Source organism: Apaloderma vittatum, unplaced genomic scaffold, assembly GCF_000703405.1.
Source record: "Apaloderma vittatum isolate BGI_N311 unplaced genomic scaffold, ASM70340v1 scaffold13512, whole genome shotgun sequence".
Classification (NCBI taxonomy): domain Eukaryota; kingdom Metazoa; phylum Chordata; class Aves; order Trogoniformes; family Trogonidae; genus Apaloderma; species Apaloderma vittatum.
In genome coordinates, this window is record NW_009705322.1 from 28397 (window position 1) to 46021 (window position 17625).

A 17625-nucleotide genomic window follows, 5' to 3' on the forward strand; every position below is an offset into this window, starting at 1 on the left:
AGCCACACCGGCAAAATATCCTTGCTAGATTTCCTTTTCCTTTCGGATAAGGAGAAGTGAAGACTTTGGGGAAAGGAGTTGTCAAACTTCATTAAATAAACCTGCCATTTCTGCTGGGTGAGAGAGCTATTTATCAAAGCACAAGTGGATGCATGCTAATGTGGATGAACTTAATTATTCCAGAACACACACGCTAATTTAAAACATCAGCTCTGCCTCTTCATTGCTTTGGAATGTAATATTAACATGACACAGTCCTCTCATCCAGAATTATGCTTTAACCCTTCTACTTTTGATGCCCTGTTCCAGACGCTTCCATAGCATCTGTGTCAAGTCACACAGACCCTCGAAGCAACATCTGGTCCGACACAGATCACGCTGTGTGGCAGATGAGACTGAAACCATAAAGCTCTGATGCAGCTTCTCCAGGCTACTGCTGCTTTCAAGAGACTCGAGATGCTTCCTACACATTCCCACCGCTCGAACTTCTCCAATACTACAGGCAAGAGTGAGAAGTGGAGTGCTGTTGCCAAGCTGTATCAAGTGCATCAGCATCTATCAGTAAGGAAGAACAGACTGAACATACTAAAAAAAAAACCCCAAAACCCTGCAATATTGCCCTGTCCCTTCAAAGCCCTTCCTACCTTCACCTAAGATCCTGAAAATTTCATGGCAGTAGAGGAGGTTAAAATGAAAAAGAAACGTAAAATGGTTAGCCTGAATCCTAATCATCACAGCAGTGTCACCCTGGCAAAAGCTGCTGAGGAATAAATACCAAGGAATGCAATTAGTATGAGATCACTACGTTTAAAAAACTGTATAAAACTACCATGCGTGATGAAAGGCCCAGCTGTAAAACACAGGGATATCCCATCCGCTTGCTTTTCAGCTCGAGAATCATCCCACTGACCACAGATTGCACTCATGTCAGCAATGTGATCAGCGTCAACACACCCAGAAGCACAAACGTAAAAGGTTTAAGTTTTCTTATCCTTTCGGCTCAGACAATATGAAGACCTACCATACTTTGCAGTAAACAAATCCCTGAGAACAGACATTTATTTAAAACTCTCTCACTGTACCACACACAAATTTAAAGCAGTCCAATGACATTGACTAGTAATAGAGCATAGAAGTCACCCTAATACTAAAACCTCACCAAGCCATTGCACATTTTTACATTTAACCAAATATACTAAGATCTAGGAGCTAGTCCTCAAGCATCTCATGCAAATGTAGGAAACCATTAATCCCACACTAAAAGCAGGAGGATACCACTAGTGACAGCAGAAGAGAAACAAAAGAGCATGAAAAAAAAAGAAAGCAACGTAGTAAAAAGTTTGAGAGAACTGACACAGAGCCAAGTGTGTTCAGTCAGAAGAAATCTCCAAGGGAAAAGGAATCATAAAGGGTCGAAATGGTGAAGTCAACACTACTTTGAGTGCACAGCTGAAAAATACAAGTTTCCTTTTTGGTAACTTCCCAATCTTCCCAACTCCCAAATTCCTTTTAAATTTTTCTCACTCTGAAGAACTTCGGCTTAGTTTCAGAACAGCTAAAAGTATAAATGCATGATTTCCATGTCCCACTTCCACCACAAGACTGCCATCTGCTTAATTTCTAAATAAAACTGTCCTAGTGGAGTTTAGCTTTTGTTCTTAAAATCCGTCCTTTAGAGTCAGTCGTTTGCACCAGCACACCTCTGTTTGAGCATGATAAGGATGAAGTTGCTCGGAGACGTGAGTTTTTCTTAAGCTGGGTCCCAGGATCTGATTTTGGCGTTACATAACCCGACTCTTTTCCAAAAGCCAAAAATTTGAGTTCACTGTTCTGATGTATTTGGACACCTGACACTGTTTCCTGTTCCCCCCTGTGCTGGGACTCACATGTTGTCCTTTCTGCCTCTAGAAGAACAGTTTGCAACACATATCCTGACTGTTGCTCTGTATTTCCAAGCATATCAAACTAAGGAATGGGAACCTCAAGGGAAAAAGTGTTCCCACTGCTAACAGCATGTTGTTCCTCCTCCAGTACACAGACGGATACAAGCAGATAACTTCACTCCTATGTCATTCGAAATCTCCACCCCATTCCAGAGCTCTGAATCCAGCTCCCTCCAAATCTTAATTTCTTAGCCTTATTTCAACGTAAAAATTACACCTCAGACCTTCTGCAGCACCCACTAGTTACAGGGACAGGAAACGATACCTGCATGAAAATGTCAAGTTATTGCCAGATTTAGGGCTGACAAGAAATTAGGGATCTCGACACCGAGTGCTAGAACTGACACACAGTATCATTTTAACACAGAAGCGAGGTTCTGCACACCAGGTGCCCAACAGCAGTTGTGTGCATGCAACCCCGACAGTTCTGCTTCTCGAAATAAATGCGAGAGAGCCAGCTGAGAGAGCCAGCTCACCCGGAGCGGAGGCACCCACGCCTGCCGCTGTGCAGAACCCCAGAGCCCCAGGGAAGCGGCTCACCTCTACAGCCCAGCAAGTGGGGTCTTCCCCACCGCGGAAAAGCCGGTTTGTCTGCTAGAGCCCACGGATGACGCTCCCAGCACGACGTTCCGCTAGGAACCGGCGTGAGGTTACTTCCTCTTCCCAGGAAGTGTTCCAGCTCTCATAATCAGCCCGCTCCAGCCTGACAGATCGCTTCCTGAACAAGCCCTTGGAATTCCCTAGGGTCCTTATCTTAGTTAATGGGTAATTATTTTGATGGATAACAATGAATAATCACTTTCCCAGCTAAGAACTTCCTCTATTGACTTGTTTAACATTCCATTAAAGGTTAGTTGCCAAATGAACTCCTTTTTTTGTCAAATATTTATAACTACGAGCTCATTCTTATATTTAAAGGAGTTGCTAATGCTTCAGGTTAAGTCTCTTTCACAGAAGCATTCGTTTTACCATGACTCTGTTATGACTGACCTAACATGCTCGCATGTCAGCACTCTTGTTTTTACCTAAATCAACAAAGTCCAGAGGAAAAACAATTACGCTACAAGGATAGAAAGCAAGAAGTTAACCTTCACACATATGTAGTATTGACAGTATATATATAACTTTTCACTTGCACTTGCCACCAAATAGTGACCTATTCTAACACATGACTTCATGAATTACCTAATGCAAGATTTGTTTGTGTAAATCCACAGGTGAAATGTGAATTTGAGAATTTAAAACAGCAGCTTGACTACGCTGGATAAACAGTGCTTCACTACTCTAGAAAAAGCTGCTCTAACACACAGTTACAGGATATAGGCTTTTTCTACGTTTTCAAGCTCTCATTCTCACATATCCACGTTTATAAGAAATGAAATTCACTCAGAAGCAAAGAAAACATTTCCAGGAAACAAACTTATTTCAGGCCAATCCAGGAGTAACCTAATTAAGCTTAAATTGCTGCTTGGGCACAAGCAGTTCCTTCAAAGCATTTTCACAGGTCACAAGATACAAAACCATACCAAAACCCATTCCAGCAGTTCAAGATGTAATTGCCTCCTGCCTCTATGGCTGTAACGAGGAGCTATGGTAACATCTTAAGGCCGTCCAGAAGGAAGGGAGAGAGCAATTCCATTTATAGTCACAGTATCATCGGCATTGCTCCAATTCAGAGAAGGATTCTAAAGAGGAATTTCTAGCCCATACTCTTGGCACTCTCTTCCAGATGAGCAGGCCTTGTTCACATCTTCCCTGGGCGTGACAGGCCACCATTTTTCTTGCCTCTCTGCTGACCTTTCCTTCCCAGATAAAACCTTTTCCAACACTTCAAAAGCTCTGCGCTGCATGCTGGGCTGTAGGGGGGAAGCAATAGCTGGGTGCCTTGCCCTTATCAGTTTAATGTAAGCACTTTGGCTTCTCCAAACTATTTTTTTTTTCCTTTTTTTGCCATTTTTCAAATGATTCGTTTTAAAACCCAAGTTGGCAAAACAACATGGCCAACTTAAACAAATACAGGAAATACAGAAGTGAAGGCTCTCAAAGCCACAGTAACTCACCCCCACTATACACGTTGTGTAACGAGTCCAAAAGAGCTGCTAATAATCCAAAACGTGTGTGAGCAGTGTGGGTGTGTAACTGTTACTACAGTAATCTCGTTCTCATTTCCTGACCGTAGTTTAGCCAGCCCACACGCTTGTCTAAGGGAAAATGTGCTCCTACCCAGTCTCGTGCCCCTGTAAGAGTCACAAAATCAAACTGTCTTATCAGCTTTAAAGGATCAAGTCCTTTAAACTTCATCTTCCCATCCTCTTCCCTCCCACCAAAGTGCTTCCGCACAAGACCCTAACCTCCTTGAACCAGCTAAACAGATCAGAAATTCAGTTTTCTTGAAGTCAGATCAAGCCTGTTAAAAGTTTACAATTTCAGTTTAGAAAGATGCAAAGTAGAAAAGCAACAAATTCACTGAAAGCAGCTGTTAGTTAAGACATCACATTTTCAGAGACCCCGTTCAAGCACTGTTTTTTCAAGCGTAGTTAGAAATGGCTGCTTTCACACAAAAATAAAGATGATACATTTCATTTTAAGATTGACTTTCTCGAATTCTTCAAAGTCACATGCTCGCTCAGCCAACCCAGAAAGTTGATGCAAAGGCTAAGGCTGGCAAAGTTAAGGTCATGAGCCAATACTTCAAGACAAAGGTCTCCAAAAAGAGAGAGTTCTAAACGCTCTTTCCGCACATACCCGTAACTCCAGATGATTCTCAGGAGAATGCAGTCACTCTGCATTCATCCTAGTCTATGGCAGCTATACCTTTCACATAAATAACAGAGAAATGCTTAGGGGAAGGGAGTTTACTTTTCCAGATTACCACACACCAAGTGTTCGTGTGCCAAACTGCAATACACTTAAGTAGGAAGTCTAGTCAAAAGCATTTCCAAACAATCAGTTTCCCATGGACAGAATTGCTTAGTAAAAAAAATATCAGTCTAAAAAAAACCCCAGCTGTGCTATACAGAAACATCTAGTGCTGCCCCGTAGTCAACATGAAAAGTGGATGGGGAGGAGCAGGACAAGATGAGACCACCAGGGTCCCAACTAGGTGACACACGGTCATTTGTAGGGATGGGTGCCTTGGTGGTGGGAGCCCAGCTTGACACACAAAACCAACACAGCCCATGATTCTGAGGAAGCACGTCACCCCTGCTGTGGATGAACTCGGGGCAGCTAACAGCATCAGCAAACAAACAAGCACCATTTCCCAGGACAAAAAGGGTGCAGCGGTGGAAATCTCCTACCATTTGGAGGAATTGGAGGAGAAAGTGGAAGGGAACAGAACCTAGTATGTTTTAGGGGTAAAGACTCAGAAGAAAACACGCTCCTCTTCTTTCAAGTACTGAAGTTAACCATGGCCTTTATCATGCAGAAACTCCATGAGAAGTCTTCAGAAGAACACAGGCAGGAAAGCAGCGAAAAAACTACACAAGAGCTTTAAAGCAGCATCATTTACCTGGCAGGCAGTTGCACTCAAAGCTGAAGTCACTTGTTTGATGACAAGTTCCTCCATTCATACAGGGCGACGGGGAACACGGCACATACACGCTCTCACAGCGGTGCCCTGTATAGCCTGGCTTGCACTGGCACCGGTACGAACCCGGCAGGTTGACACAGGTCCCGCCGTGCTGACACAGACCTGGCGTGGCACATTCATTCACATCTATCTCACACTTCTGGCCAGTGTAGCCAGCCAGACAGATGCAGGAGAACTTATTTCCAGATACAGTACATGTACTTCCATTGGCACAAGGCTGAGATGTGCAGGCATCTATCCACCGGCAATCCTTTCCTGTAGGATGAAGACAGAGTACTCCATTAATAACAAGTTATTTTTTGGCAAACAATATTTCCTTCACATGACCTCAATGTGATGGGTGTACTAAATCTTAAAATTATTAAAGGCAAATTTATGTCAGCATTTTACAGCATTTTTGGAAAAAAAAAAAATCAGTTTGCTGATTACAGTACAAAGTCATTTTATTTCCAGAGTAGCAGCAAGATGCCTATGTGTTTTATAAAAATAACCCGTGAACTGAAATCACGCTACACACTGACAGTCACTCCTCCTCTCTGTCCATTTAGACATGAAAGGAATGAGTTTCCACGTTTCCTCTCAGGCCGCCAATTACAGTTTTCCCATAGAAAGATTTTCCTGGCTAAATATATTTCAGTTTTTCTGGAAGGTAGACTGAACCCAAAGCGCAACATCCACTCCAGAGTAGCTTCTGCAGTCAGTTTTCCCATGTGGACAGCCCCACAAGAGCTAAATATCTTTCTGCTGACGTGTTAAGGGTAGGCAGCATGATTCCCTAGCCCTCCCTTGGCTTTTTTTGGTCATGAAGTCATTTAGACTTCTCGTTTCCTGTGCTGGAGGTAGTAAATTTGGGAGCATATTATGACTGCCCCAGAACATTCTAGGGGGACGTAATTCACAGAGAAGGGAGTCTGGAGGTACAAACACAGAACCCCACCTGTGTAACCCGGAGGACAGACACACTCGTACGTTTCCGGGCCATGGGGGTGACAAGTTCCTCCGTTCAGGCAGGGCTGGGACACGTAGCAGAGGTGCGACTCCGAGTATTGACAATCCTCTCCCGTGAACCCTGGAGCACATTTGCAGGTGGCCTTTCCTATCAGAGACGTCGTTTCACAGGTTCCCCCGTTCTTACAGGTATTGCTTTCGCACGGGTTTCTGTACTGGCAGTAGTCTCCAAGGAAGCCTTCCCGACACCTGCAACGGAGAAAAAATTACATGTGGCACATTGACCTGAATCCTCGCTGTCCTGGGAAGATAAGGGGAATGAAGTCCCACGACCAGCCAAAAAGTCCTGGAATTTGCCATAAATTAATGGCAGCACTCACAGACCTAAATGCTAACGTCAGAGATGTAACAAAGCTTCCTCTGGGATTGCCCCAAACGAGACCACTGAAAACTTCAGTTCAAATTGTGAAATCACTCGTTACAAAATAAATAAATAAATACGCATACAACCAGAGTTCATCAAATGCAGGCACGTATTCTTGCACTTCCCTTCAAAACTTCAGCGGAAGCCTAAATGTTAAAGAACTGCCAAGCTAATTCCTTGCGCTGATCCTCACTCAACAAAAACCCTTTTCAAAGAAAACCGAGCACTTTCAGTGACAGGTATTAACACCAGGTATTAGCCACCTTCCAGAATATTTACAAACTTTGTGCAAATGCTGTGTCTGAGGGCCTGAAGATCTATAGCAGACCTTTCTCCACAACGCTCCCATGAGACAGGAATACACTGTTATCCTCGTGTTGGTAAGTGCATCTGGGAGTGCGACACGCTGCTCCGCGCCGGGCTAGCAACTCGAGCGCTGCAGTCAGGTCTCCCACGCCCCTGGCCAGCACCCTAACGACAAGGTCACCGTTCCTCCGTCTCCCACAGAAAATGAGTACACACACACTATCTACAGCTAGGGTAATATTTTATACCAAGATCCGCGATTGCGGAATAATTGCGGTTATTTCTCTCTAACCTAAACTTATGTCAATACAGTCTGACTACACTTGTCAGCTGTAATCCATCTTTTAACTGGCCTTTGTACTAAGAATTTTCCATTTAACTTCTAGCAATACAAGACCCAGACAAGCAAGCCCATAAACCCCACCTTTGGGTCACCCACATTTGCTTCTTTCGGCAAGCAGAAAGCTGTAAGTGTATATGCTGGCCAAAAAAAGAAAAAAAAACAAAACAAAAAAAAAACCACAAAAACACCCCCCAACACAACATACAGAGGAGGACTGTCCATTTGCAGGTTTTTTTTCTACAGTGCACAGCTGCATGCTTTAACTGGTAACCTAAGATACACACAGCCTGAGAGAACATGTATTTCACTGCAAAAAAACTCAGAGGAGAACATTAGATATGCTTTGTTCCAGAACAGGACAGATGCAATTATTAAATAAATTAATTACTCAAATCCAAAGGGAGGAGATTCCAACAGCAAAAAAAATAGACAAAGTCCCTAGTTAGCCCCCAAACAAGAATGTAACAGTAAAAAGACTCACTCTTCCTTATGATGGATTGAAAAAAAACCCCACCAAAACAAAACAAAAATACAAAATGCCACAAAACAAACAAACCAACCCACATACCACACCTAACTGGAGAGGCCTTAAAATAGGATTAAAAAAAATAAATATAAGAACAGTCATGAAGCTCTGTTTTAAGCAAAATACAGGAATCTGCCTTTGTTCCTATGCCATGCAACACTTCCATCAATGAATAACAGTGACAAACATCAATGTTGTTCAAACACAGAGCTAAGAGAAGACAAGTTCTTCGCAGAGAGTGGTAACACAAATTGCTTAACAAGGCAGCACACAAAGGGTGCTTCAGCACTGGGAAGTCATGTGTCTAGAAACAGAACACAGAGAGCATCCTCCTCAAACCAGAAGACTGACCTGGGAAAGACAGACTTGCTCTGGTGGCCAGGAATACATTAGATGTACAAACAGCAAATACCAAGTAGGAACAGGTGAGATTATGCTACACCTGATACTTATGTGGTACAACCATTGCCAGACCATTACATCATTGCTGGTGTCTGCTCTTTAAGAAGGAAGAGCTGAAGTAAGTTCAAAGAAACCAACAGTAAAGATAAACAGAAAACTCCTGACACAACGACAAGCTCAGGTGGCTCAGTCTATTTACCAAAGGGAAAAGAAGAAGGGTATCCAAAAGCTCCAAGCACCCACAAAGAAACTCAGATTTAACAGTAGTTCCCAACCTGGAAGGTGCAGGGATAATAGCACCGAGAAGTTAAGAGTTCAAGAGGGATAAATTCACATCCGAAATAGGGTAATACCTATCTTCAGACATAAACTTGTGCACGGTCTCTCAGCAGCGGAGAGAAACAACTGGAACAACTCATTTAAGGTTGCACTGGAATTTCTCCATCACTCCTGCTTGTTTAAAAGAGCCCCAGGATTGGCTGTTTCAGAAAGAGCCTGCACGCTAGTTCAAACACAGCTATTCAGAGAGGTTATTATCCAAGTTACGCAAGGGGTCATTACTAGATGACCACAACTGTTTTTTCTCATGTTAAAATTTATTAACCAGCCTTAGCCATATGTCTAAAGCAGGAAAGGCATATAATAGATGTGCATAATTGTAATTTACCATTCCCCACGCCCAAATTAGGCTCCTTTCACCATACCTTAATACTTTCAACTTCATACCCAAGAACAGACATGAAAGAAGAGTTTTTGCAGGGCAAAGCAGGATGAATAAAGTCACAGAAAGCAAATCGTGAGACAATACCATTTGCAGAATATCCTCTGCCTCGTGTGCCACCCTCCGCGTAGCAGCTGAAGGCCGTCAGTCAGCGCGAGCGGTTGCCACCTCACACGAGAGGCAACCTTTGGGTATTCTGCGCCTAAACCACTGCAGTTCTGTAGAAGGCTTCCTTTAACATCCCAAATCCCTCCTTGGTATGGGTTAGAAATCAGTCCAAATGCCAGCAGGCTACAGCATGGCTTTGTAGGAGCTCGATCACACAGAAATCTGGCACCCAGCAAAGTCGGCCGTGCCAGAAGCTGGAAGACTGCTCGACTCCCACGACATTCAAGCCTGCACACGGTGCATTGGCTCGCTCCACTCAGAGACCGTCTGGATAACTACGGTTCAATCTTGTTCCTGGACATCTCTATGCAGCTGACGAACGTGTGAAGTCAAATTGAACTTGAGTCCCAGAAGGCTTAAAAGATTTCGTTACACGGGTTTCTTCTGGTTTCACCACTGCCAGTGATGGAGGGTTTGGGGCAGCTCGGTTGTCTTCAGCGTCAGCAGAACATCAAGCTCCTCAGAGTAACGGCGGCAGACGCAGACCATGCACTTGTAGTTCTCTTTCTCTTACAAAAGAAAGAGCAACAAACCTGAACTCCACAGAACCCCCACCTAGGGCATCTCATCAGGCAAACAAGAGGTCCTCCAAAGCCACCCACCGCTCCGACAAACACAAAATAAATCAAAACACACCTAAAAGAGAAGTCCCGAAGTGCTTTTTCACTGAAAGGCTGTGAAACAAACTAGAAGGTCTAGAGGAACATCTCGTGTTTTGTCCACAAGCAAATAAACCACCAAAATACACCTTCTCTCCCACCCTCCCAACACTCAGGGGTACATTTAACTGCTGCCCCTAGGGAACAGGGAGGATGGAGCCTAAATACTGAATAAGAGTATTGCTGGTATGACTTAAAAGGAAAGACTGTGCTCTACGAGGACACTCACAACCATCACCCACAAACGATCCAGCATTTTGTACACAAATGTTCTGGTACAAAGCTGAAAAGCGCTCCAAGACCAGGCTTGTTCTGCTATCTTCTGAGGTTAATCAGAAAAACACAAGGGGAGCACTCCAGCAGGGAACAGTAAAAGCTCTTTTAACTTCAGCTCTTTATATCTGGAAGGACAAAGTCTTACAGAATATGCCAGAGGGAAATGTGTCTGCCTGTGGAAAGATGGTGGGTCAGGTACACATGGCCTTCGTACCCATCATTTTGTTCTCCTCCTGGAGAAGTGCTCGGTCACACAGTTAGGCAAGTTTCCCCTTCAGCAATTCAGTACAATCCTTTTGGAATGCTAAAGAACAAAAACCCTACAGTTCAGATTTTCAGCCATGTCTCCTGTCATCAGCATTTCCAGGCACAAATACCAGTAATTTAGTTCCAAATGTTGGTGTAGACAAAACTGCAAATATTTGCCCCCAATTCATGTTGGGCACTGCTTTGTTTCTCTAAAAATAGAGGCAAACACTGAAAAAGCACAGTCTAAGTCCAGATTTCTTTAAAGGATATGATTATCCTCAACAGCAACTCCAGCTTCCCACCACCCCTGCTCTGCTCTCATCCCAACCTACTCTTTCAAGTTCTCTTTAGGAGAGGAGGAAAAAAAAAAAAGCCACTTGTCTACAGAACAGCTTAAAATTGTAGCAGCTTGTGTCAGCTCCAAATGACATGCTCAGAACAGGAAACCGAATCTTTTCCAAATAAAAGCCACTGTTTCTCCTCAGTTTTCCATCTAACGCTCAGAAACAGAAACAGGAAGATGAAGTTTGTTCTGGCACTTTCTGGAAGCACATGAGGTCTCTTAACCTACTTCAACAGGAATTTAATCTTTTAAGAACAAATTTCACATACAACTTAATTCAAATCATGATTTCTGAAAGCTTGAGAGTTTGAAATGGGAAAATGTCCTGTGGGCTGCATCAGCTATGCAGCTGCTTCTAATTAAAGCTTCTCCTTTACTCTCTCTGGGCTACTTTCCAGCACAAATACTTTAGTCAGAGCTCAGCCCATTCCCCCCCTCCCCTCTCCTTTTCAGCTCCAGCCTGCGTTTGCCTTAGCTCAGGCTCTCATGGAGCTAAACAAGAGACATAAAACCAAAATGAAGGTATTTATCTAAAGCTGAAGTATCCACAAATCCAGAGCCGCATTCAGTCTAGCTAGCTAGTACTACAAAATGAAAGCAGAAGACTCACAAAAGCTTTTGCCACAAAAGTACATTGAAGTTACCTCCCAATACTTAGTTCTTTCTGGCTTTCAAAAGACTTCTGGAAAATATGTCTGGCCTCTTGGAAAAAACTCCTCATCTGCCCTACTATATTTGCTTGGGCACATTCATAGGACAGTCTCTTCAAATGCACCTTATAGATTGCTTTAACCACTCTTCCAGATGTTTGATTTTCATGGGAGTTTCCTATTCAGGCTCAGGGATATCATCTGGAGATGCACAGAGGGAAGCAGATGGTTTTAATTTAAAACACGAAGGGAGGAATTTCCTAGTAGTCTCGCTTCTCTCCCCTCCTCAATCCAAGACTCCCTTCACTTTGAGTGGAAGATGCTTCAACAGAGGGGGAGGGGAAAAAAAAAAAAAAAAAGATTAAATGTAGTTTGATGACTAACGTGAGAAGGGTCTCAGCTTTTTTGCTACAGATTTTAACCAGGCTTCCCTCTGGCTCCCAGCTTCTGACTCCCACACCTACACCTCCTCTCAGGAGGGAGAACAGGATTCTCTGGTTAGCCTTACAAACGCTCCTTCCCATGTCTCAAGGCTCCCATTTATGCGTCATACTTTGAATGCAAACTATGGGATGGGACGGCCTCTCTGTTGTGCGTTTAAAGCAGTACACAGCTATTGTTCCCAGTCCACAGAAAGTGCTTTTACAGTCTGCCACCCCGCAGCCTACCATGGGGCAACAGCAACTCAGGTCTGAATGGGCAAGGTTTAGCTCAGCATTTTCTGACCATCAGGGCCCCAAGGAGCTTTTTTGGTCCGTACAGGTAAATTGCAATGGAAAATTTTGACTGAATGACTCAAATCACCACTCTGTTCCCAGATCTGAAGCTAAAAGCGTGTGTACTCTTCCCTTTTTCCCTCTGCCTGGGTCCCTAGGGTCTCCTTTAATGTCTGAAAGGAGACAGAAGGAAACAGGAAGAGGCAGCCCATTCTCAGAAAGGGACAGCTTTTCAACTTTTTCATTTAGCCTCTTCTGGAAAACTCTCAGACCTTATCCTGCTACAAGGTCTCCCCTGTGGGTATTCCCCATTCACTTGTCTAGAAGCGATTAGTCTCTCGAGACAGATCCTGAGAAGTTATCTGCTGCAGCCTCAGACGCAGTTCTGCAGTCTAGGACCTTGTCCTCAGTCCCAGAAGTCCTCTTAAATCTTAGCTAAAATTCATTTATCAAGATCCAACTGGAAAGAAAGGTAGGTCAAAAACCTGGCAAGGGGGCTGGAGTTACTGGAGGTTGGAACTGGGACAGAAGACCCTTTACTGCTGTTGCTGCTTTGAGTTCAGCAAGCTTTGAGGTCCTCCTGTTGCTACCCTGCAGACAGGAGGCAGAAACCTCTATCCTGCAAAGTGGAAGCGTGCACAAACTTCTGCACGTGGCGAGAAAAACACAGCTCGCTGAAGAGCCACAGAAGCACCGAAAGCTGCAGAGACCCCAACAGCTTCGGGCACAAAAGGATGTGCTGAAGGTGACTGTCCTTTTGACATCAGCTGACCTCAGTAGTCTCCACTTTTGACTAAGCACAGCAAAGAAGCCACGGTTGCCACTGTACTTTTTTTTTCTTCCCTTTTTTTTTACCATCAGGACCCAACGAAAAACACTACAGTCAAATCAGTCCTTTGGTTAATACATAGGTACCAATACCCCTTCTCAGCAAAAACATGCAATGGTCCTAAGGTCAAAAAATCCAACCTTAAAAACCTACAATACATGGGAAGCAGCAAAGCCCAGTTTCTTCCCTAAACCTTGGAGCACCCCAACTCCCTTCCTTTTTGACTTCTGCTTCTCTCCCTGGCACAGTCTTGCTTCTGCTCCCTGTCACCAGGGCACCGGGGAGAGAAGCTGGGAGAGGCCAGAGCTGCCGGGCACGGGGACACCAGTTGCGATGCCCTCCACTTCAGGGCCCTGCCCCACTCCAAGTACCAGCAGCAGAGCAGGCTCTGGCACTCATAAACCAGCGGACTGCCTTGCCAAAAATCTCTGCTCTGCTTGTCCTTGGAACAGGTTTCACACCTGCTCAGCCTGCCTGCAACTGCACAGAGACAGCAGGTTATGAGGACTGTCCCCCTGACTCTTCCTAGCACTTCTTGGCCAGTCATCTAGCAGCAAGAAGAGAAAAAGCGTTTTACTGTGATGTGCCCAGTTAGCATTAAGCAACAAGAAGCTGTTACCCTGCTGGACATGATTGCACACAAGAAGGCTCCTTCATGCTTAACACCTCAATGTGCAAAAGGCTGCTCAGAGATGCTGAGGGAAAAAAAACCCAAAAACCAAGAAACCACAACAGCAACCAAAAAAAAGCCAAACTCCAAACTGAAAATGCCTTTTGTCAAAGCAGAACCCAGAAAGCTTAGAATGACAGGTCCCCTTCATACTGCTACTGCAGATATGGCCATACTCTGTGGAGTAAGGTCTGCCTCCTCCCCACATCGGTCACTGCATGGGTGCAGAAAGAACTCTCAAACAACAACAAAAAAAATCTGACCTTGGAAGACGCAAACACAGGAATGTGTAATTTTCTAAATATAAAATCAAGGTCAAAGAAGGTCAGTAACTCTATCAAACAGTGCCACAAAACGACAGCCATAGGCCAGCAGCGTCACCAGGGGAACAGAGCTACTTAAAGGGCGCTCGCCAGAGTGATCTGATAAAGATCCAACTCCGATTTCCTTACAAGGGTCACAATCGCTGTTCCCATAACAGAAGCCAGATGCACCAGAATAAAGTTTTCTTAGCAGAAAACTAGCTGTCCCTTTTAATGGAGTAGATGCGACGGGATTTTCTGACAAAGAAAGCTGTTTCAGCTCGAAGCTCTCGCTGCTTTGCCAAATATCTCGACTAGATGCTTTGCCAAATATCTCGACTAGATGCTTTGCCAAATATCTTGATGCTTAACTTATCAGTGCTTACGTTACTCATGTCTTAATCATCACACAGGATTATCTCCAGCGCAGGTACTTACAGACAGCAAGATTAACTAGATGGACTGACCACCCTCTAGAACAAACAACTTGGCCGAGAGGAGGTACAGAAAGAGGAAGGGAGCCTGTTATAATAACTTATAGCCCAGCAGAGGAAGTACTGCAGCAAACCTGAAAAAAGTAGGAGGGGTGGAGATTGAGCTCATCAGTGAGTGATCCTGCAGAGCTAGAAGCCAAGCCACTCACTTTAGTAATAAGGTGAGTTTCCTGAACAAAACATTTCTACTCTTAGAGCCATCAAAATTTCAGAAAGTCATTTAGATTACTACACCAGATAGAAAGTTCCCCTATTCGGAGTTCCTCATAGTGGAGGAAAGAAAAAAATAAAAGAACAACAAAAAAAAAGAACGAAAACAGGATGCTAAGAATCAGGCTGCTAAAGGTAGTCTCCACAAATGAGGGGTTGGGGGTTTTTTCCTTCCTTTACAAAAAATGGAAAGAAAAGAAAAGAAAAGAAGAAAAGAAGAGTTCTTGAACCAGAAATAGAAAACAGATATATACTAATCTCTGTATATACTAATCTCTGTATGCAGGTCTCTGTTAGCCTTCCCAATCACTCCGGCACCTGCAAAGGAACTGAGCTGTTACTTGAAGTAGAGTTGGCTTAAGACCTGCAAGAAGCCTGCACAAAAAGGAAGAAGGCAACATTACAGTTAAAAATAACTCTGTGGGCTAAATAAAAAAAAATAATTTAAAAAATGCAAGAGTGGTCAAAGCTGTGACTGTGATAAGGGAAACGTGTCAAGATCTGGGCTGCGCTACAAATACTTCACAGAAGTTAATCAGATGAACCAACTAATTTTTTTATTTTTTTTTTTTTTTTCTCTTCACAGTGCAAGACACAGTTAAGGAGAACATGCAAGTCAGAGAAAACATCCTCAGGGAGGTACAAGCAGCACCAACATCAATGCCAGTCTTGTTTTATCCCCTTCATCCCGACCCACATGCTTTGGCTCCAGAATAACATGCGTAAGCACATGTCAAAAACCTACTAATACCACACAATTTCTTGTTTCAGTCTTAAAATACAGGTGAAAAGCATAAAAAGTTCCAGCTTTTTTTTTTTTCCCAGAAGGGCAGCTTGTTTCTGTTGACAGCAGTATAAAGGCATAGAAAGGAAAACACTAGGAAGTAGTAATTGTTAAAAATTTGAAAACAAAAACAGGGAATGAGAAGTTACATATTTGCCTTTCTAGGGCCCTTCTGCACATCAGGTATTGATTTGAAACTGAGAAAAATCTCAAATTAGATTATGACTTCCCCTCTGTGTGTCACAGGTGCGATTTTAGTACATCAAGCTTTACGTACCACATTAATAGAAAGAACTACAAGTTGTGGCTAGGGAAGATGCATGTGTAGAGAAGGGCTGAAGAGCTGTATGTTAGCCAAGCTAAGTAGTCAACAAGACAAAATTCACTAATATTTAAAAAATGTTGGCATTAAGAGCGATTTAGCATGCTAGAAAATGGTGCAACTTGCACTGATGAAATAAACAAGGTTTAAAAACCAATCCATTTTACTGCAGCTGCAGTGAATTAACCCTATCAAAAAAAGAGACTGTCTTTTTTGCAAAATATCCCTCAGTTTAAAAAACAAAAAACACCGAATACTGCCGTTGGAAAGGAGAACTGCATTTAAACAGATGTGGTATCATTCTCCAGACACCACGCGCTCCACTAAAGCTCCTGCTGATCAACTTTCCACACGGCAGCACCGACTACTGAAGGTGGATGTCGACACTTACCAAACTCAAATAAAAGACAAATGTGGGTGTTCATTTGGGGTTTTCTGTTAGTTTGTTTTTGCAACTCCCACATATTCCTTGCTCTCCAGCACGCAGAAGGGAACACTTTGGAGCGTCAAGTGGCTCCGAACAACCTGATAAAGATATTCAAACTGGGGCTGAAGCTCTATAAAGTAAGGCAAGCTATGAGATGGGAGAGCAAGTTCCAACTTAACCTGTGGGTCTGGAAGCAAGGTACAGTTTACCTCCATGATCGCTTTGGCCTCGCTTCCTAACCTACCGCAAAGGAATCAAACCGTCAAGATCCAAACCTGAACAAGAATTCCAGATTTCTTATGTTACAAAAAGCTAGCGCATTAAAAACTAACACGTTATCAAGAAACACCAACTGTGCTAAAACCATCATGCTGAATGCACACAAAATCTTAACAACTCACATTTCCTTTCTGGCTAGGACCCTGAAGGGAAAAAGACTGGTAATTAAATTGATTAGAAATGAAACCAACTTACTTGCAATATCCTGTACCGTTTTGATATGGAATGCACTTTCCCTCATTAACACACGGCCTGGAATCATCCATGCACTGCAAAGCTGAAAGACAAGAAAACAACAGTCAAATCAGTAGCCATACATGTCAAGTCAAAGCTTCGTTAGCATATTGTGGGGAATGAAAATCTTGAAGTAGAAAACTTTATACAACTGGAACAAAGACAAAGACACTATCACACAGTTTAATTTAATCTCCGGCAGCATCAAAAGACCCAGACTGAAAGAAGAGTCAAATACAGATTCGTTCAGCAGGCAACTAAATGTTTCCAGAATTTCTTTTAGGTAGATTTTCAAAGCAAAGCATGCAGCAATTTCAGCAAACTACAAAGACATTCGTGTCAGCACTTGTGTATTTTGGGTTAAGTGTCACCACTTAGTAGTTTTTCATGAAAATTTTGCACTAGAATTCTCTGAAATAAAAGGCAATTACTCCTAAGCCTTCTTTCACAATATTTTGTCTCAAATTCTTTCCATCTTTTATACCATCTCTAGGGACACCTGGCACTGAAATAGGGGAATCCATCCCTCACCTGCTGGACTTTTCTAGCAATCCAGAATTTGCTGCAACATCATCACTGCTGTGGCTGTCTGATTTCAGTTCGCATTGCGTTTGGGAAGATTTTCGCAAAGATTTTGGTATTTCTAAGGAGCAGATACTCTGTAGCTCAAGCCTGACATTTTCGGTATTATGTTTTTAGAAGGCATTAAGTATGATACGGTTCAGGACCGGCTGATTTTTATTCAAGTCTACTGGAAGTTCTAGAGAGGCCCCTTCGGATGGAAGCAACACACCAGCTCTAGCTCTGG

The 17625-nt window shown here is 43.3% G+C and overlaps 1 protein-coding gene across 1 annotated transcript in view; it reads right to left on the reverse strand.

Moving 5' to 3' along the window:
* The window catches only part of LOC104270869 (neurogenic locus notch homolog protein 2-like), a gene marked incomplete at both ends in the record, with an annotated part of 44758 nt that extends 27898 nt beyond the window's left edge, over positions 1 to 16860 (reverse strand). Inside the window, 3 exons of the mRNA XM_009865354.1 lie at positions 5455 to 5790; positions 6473 to 6732; positions 16779 to 16860. Of these exons, the coding sequence (XP_009863656.1) occupies positions 5455 to 5790; positions 6473 to 6732; positions 16779 to 16860 (678 nt within the window). The remainder of the gene's footprint in view (positions 1 to 5454; positions 5791 to 6472; positions 6733 to 16778) is intronic.
* Positions 16861 to 17625: the final 765 nt, after the last annotated feature.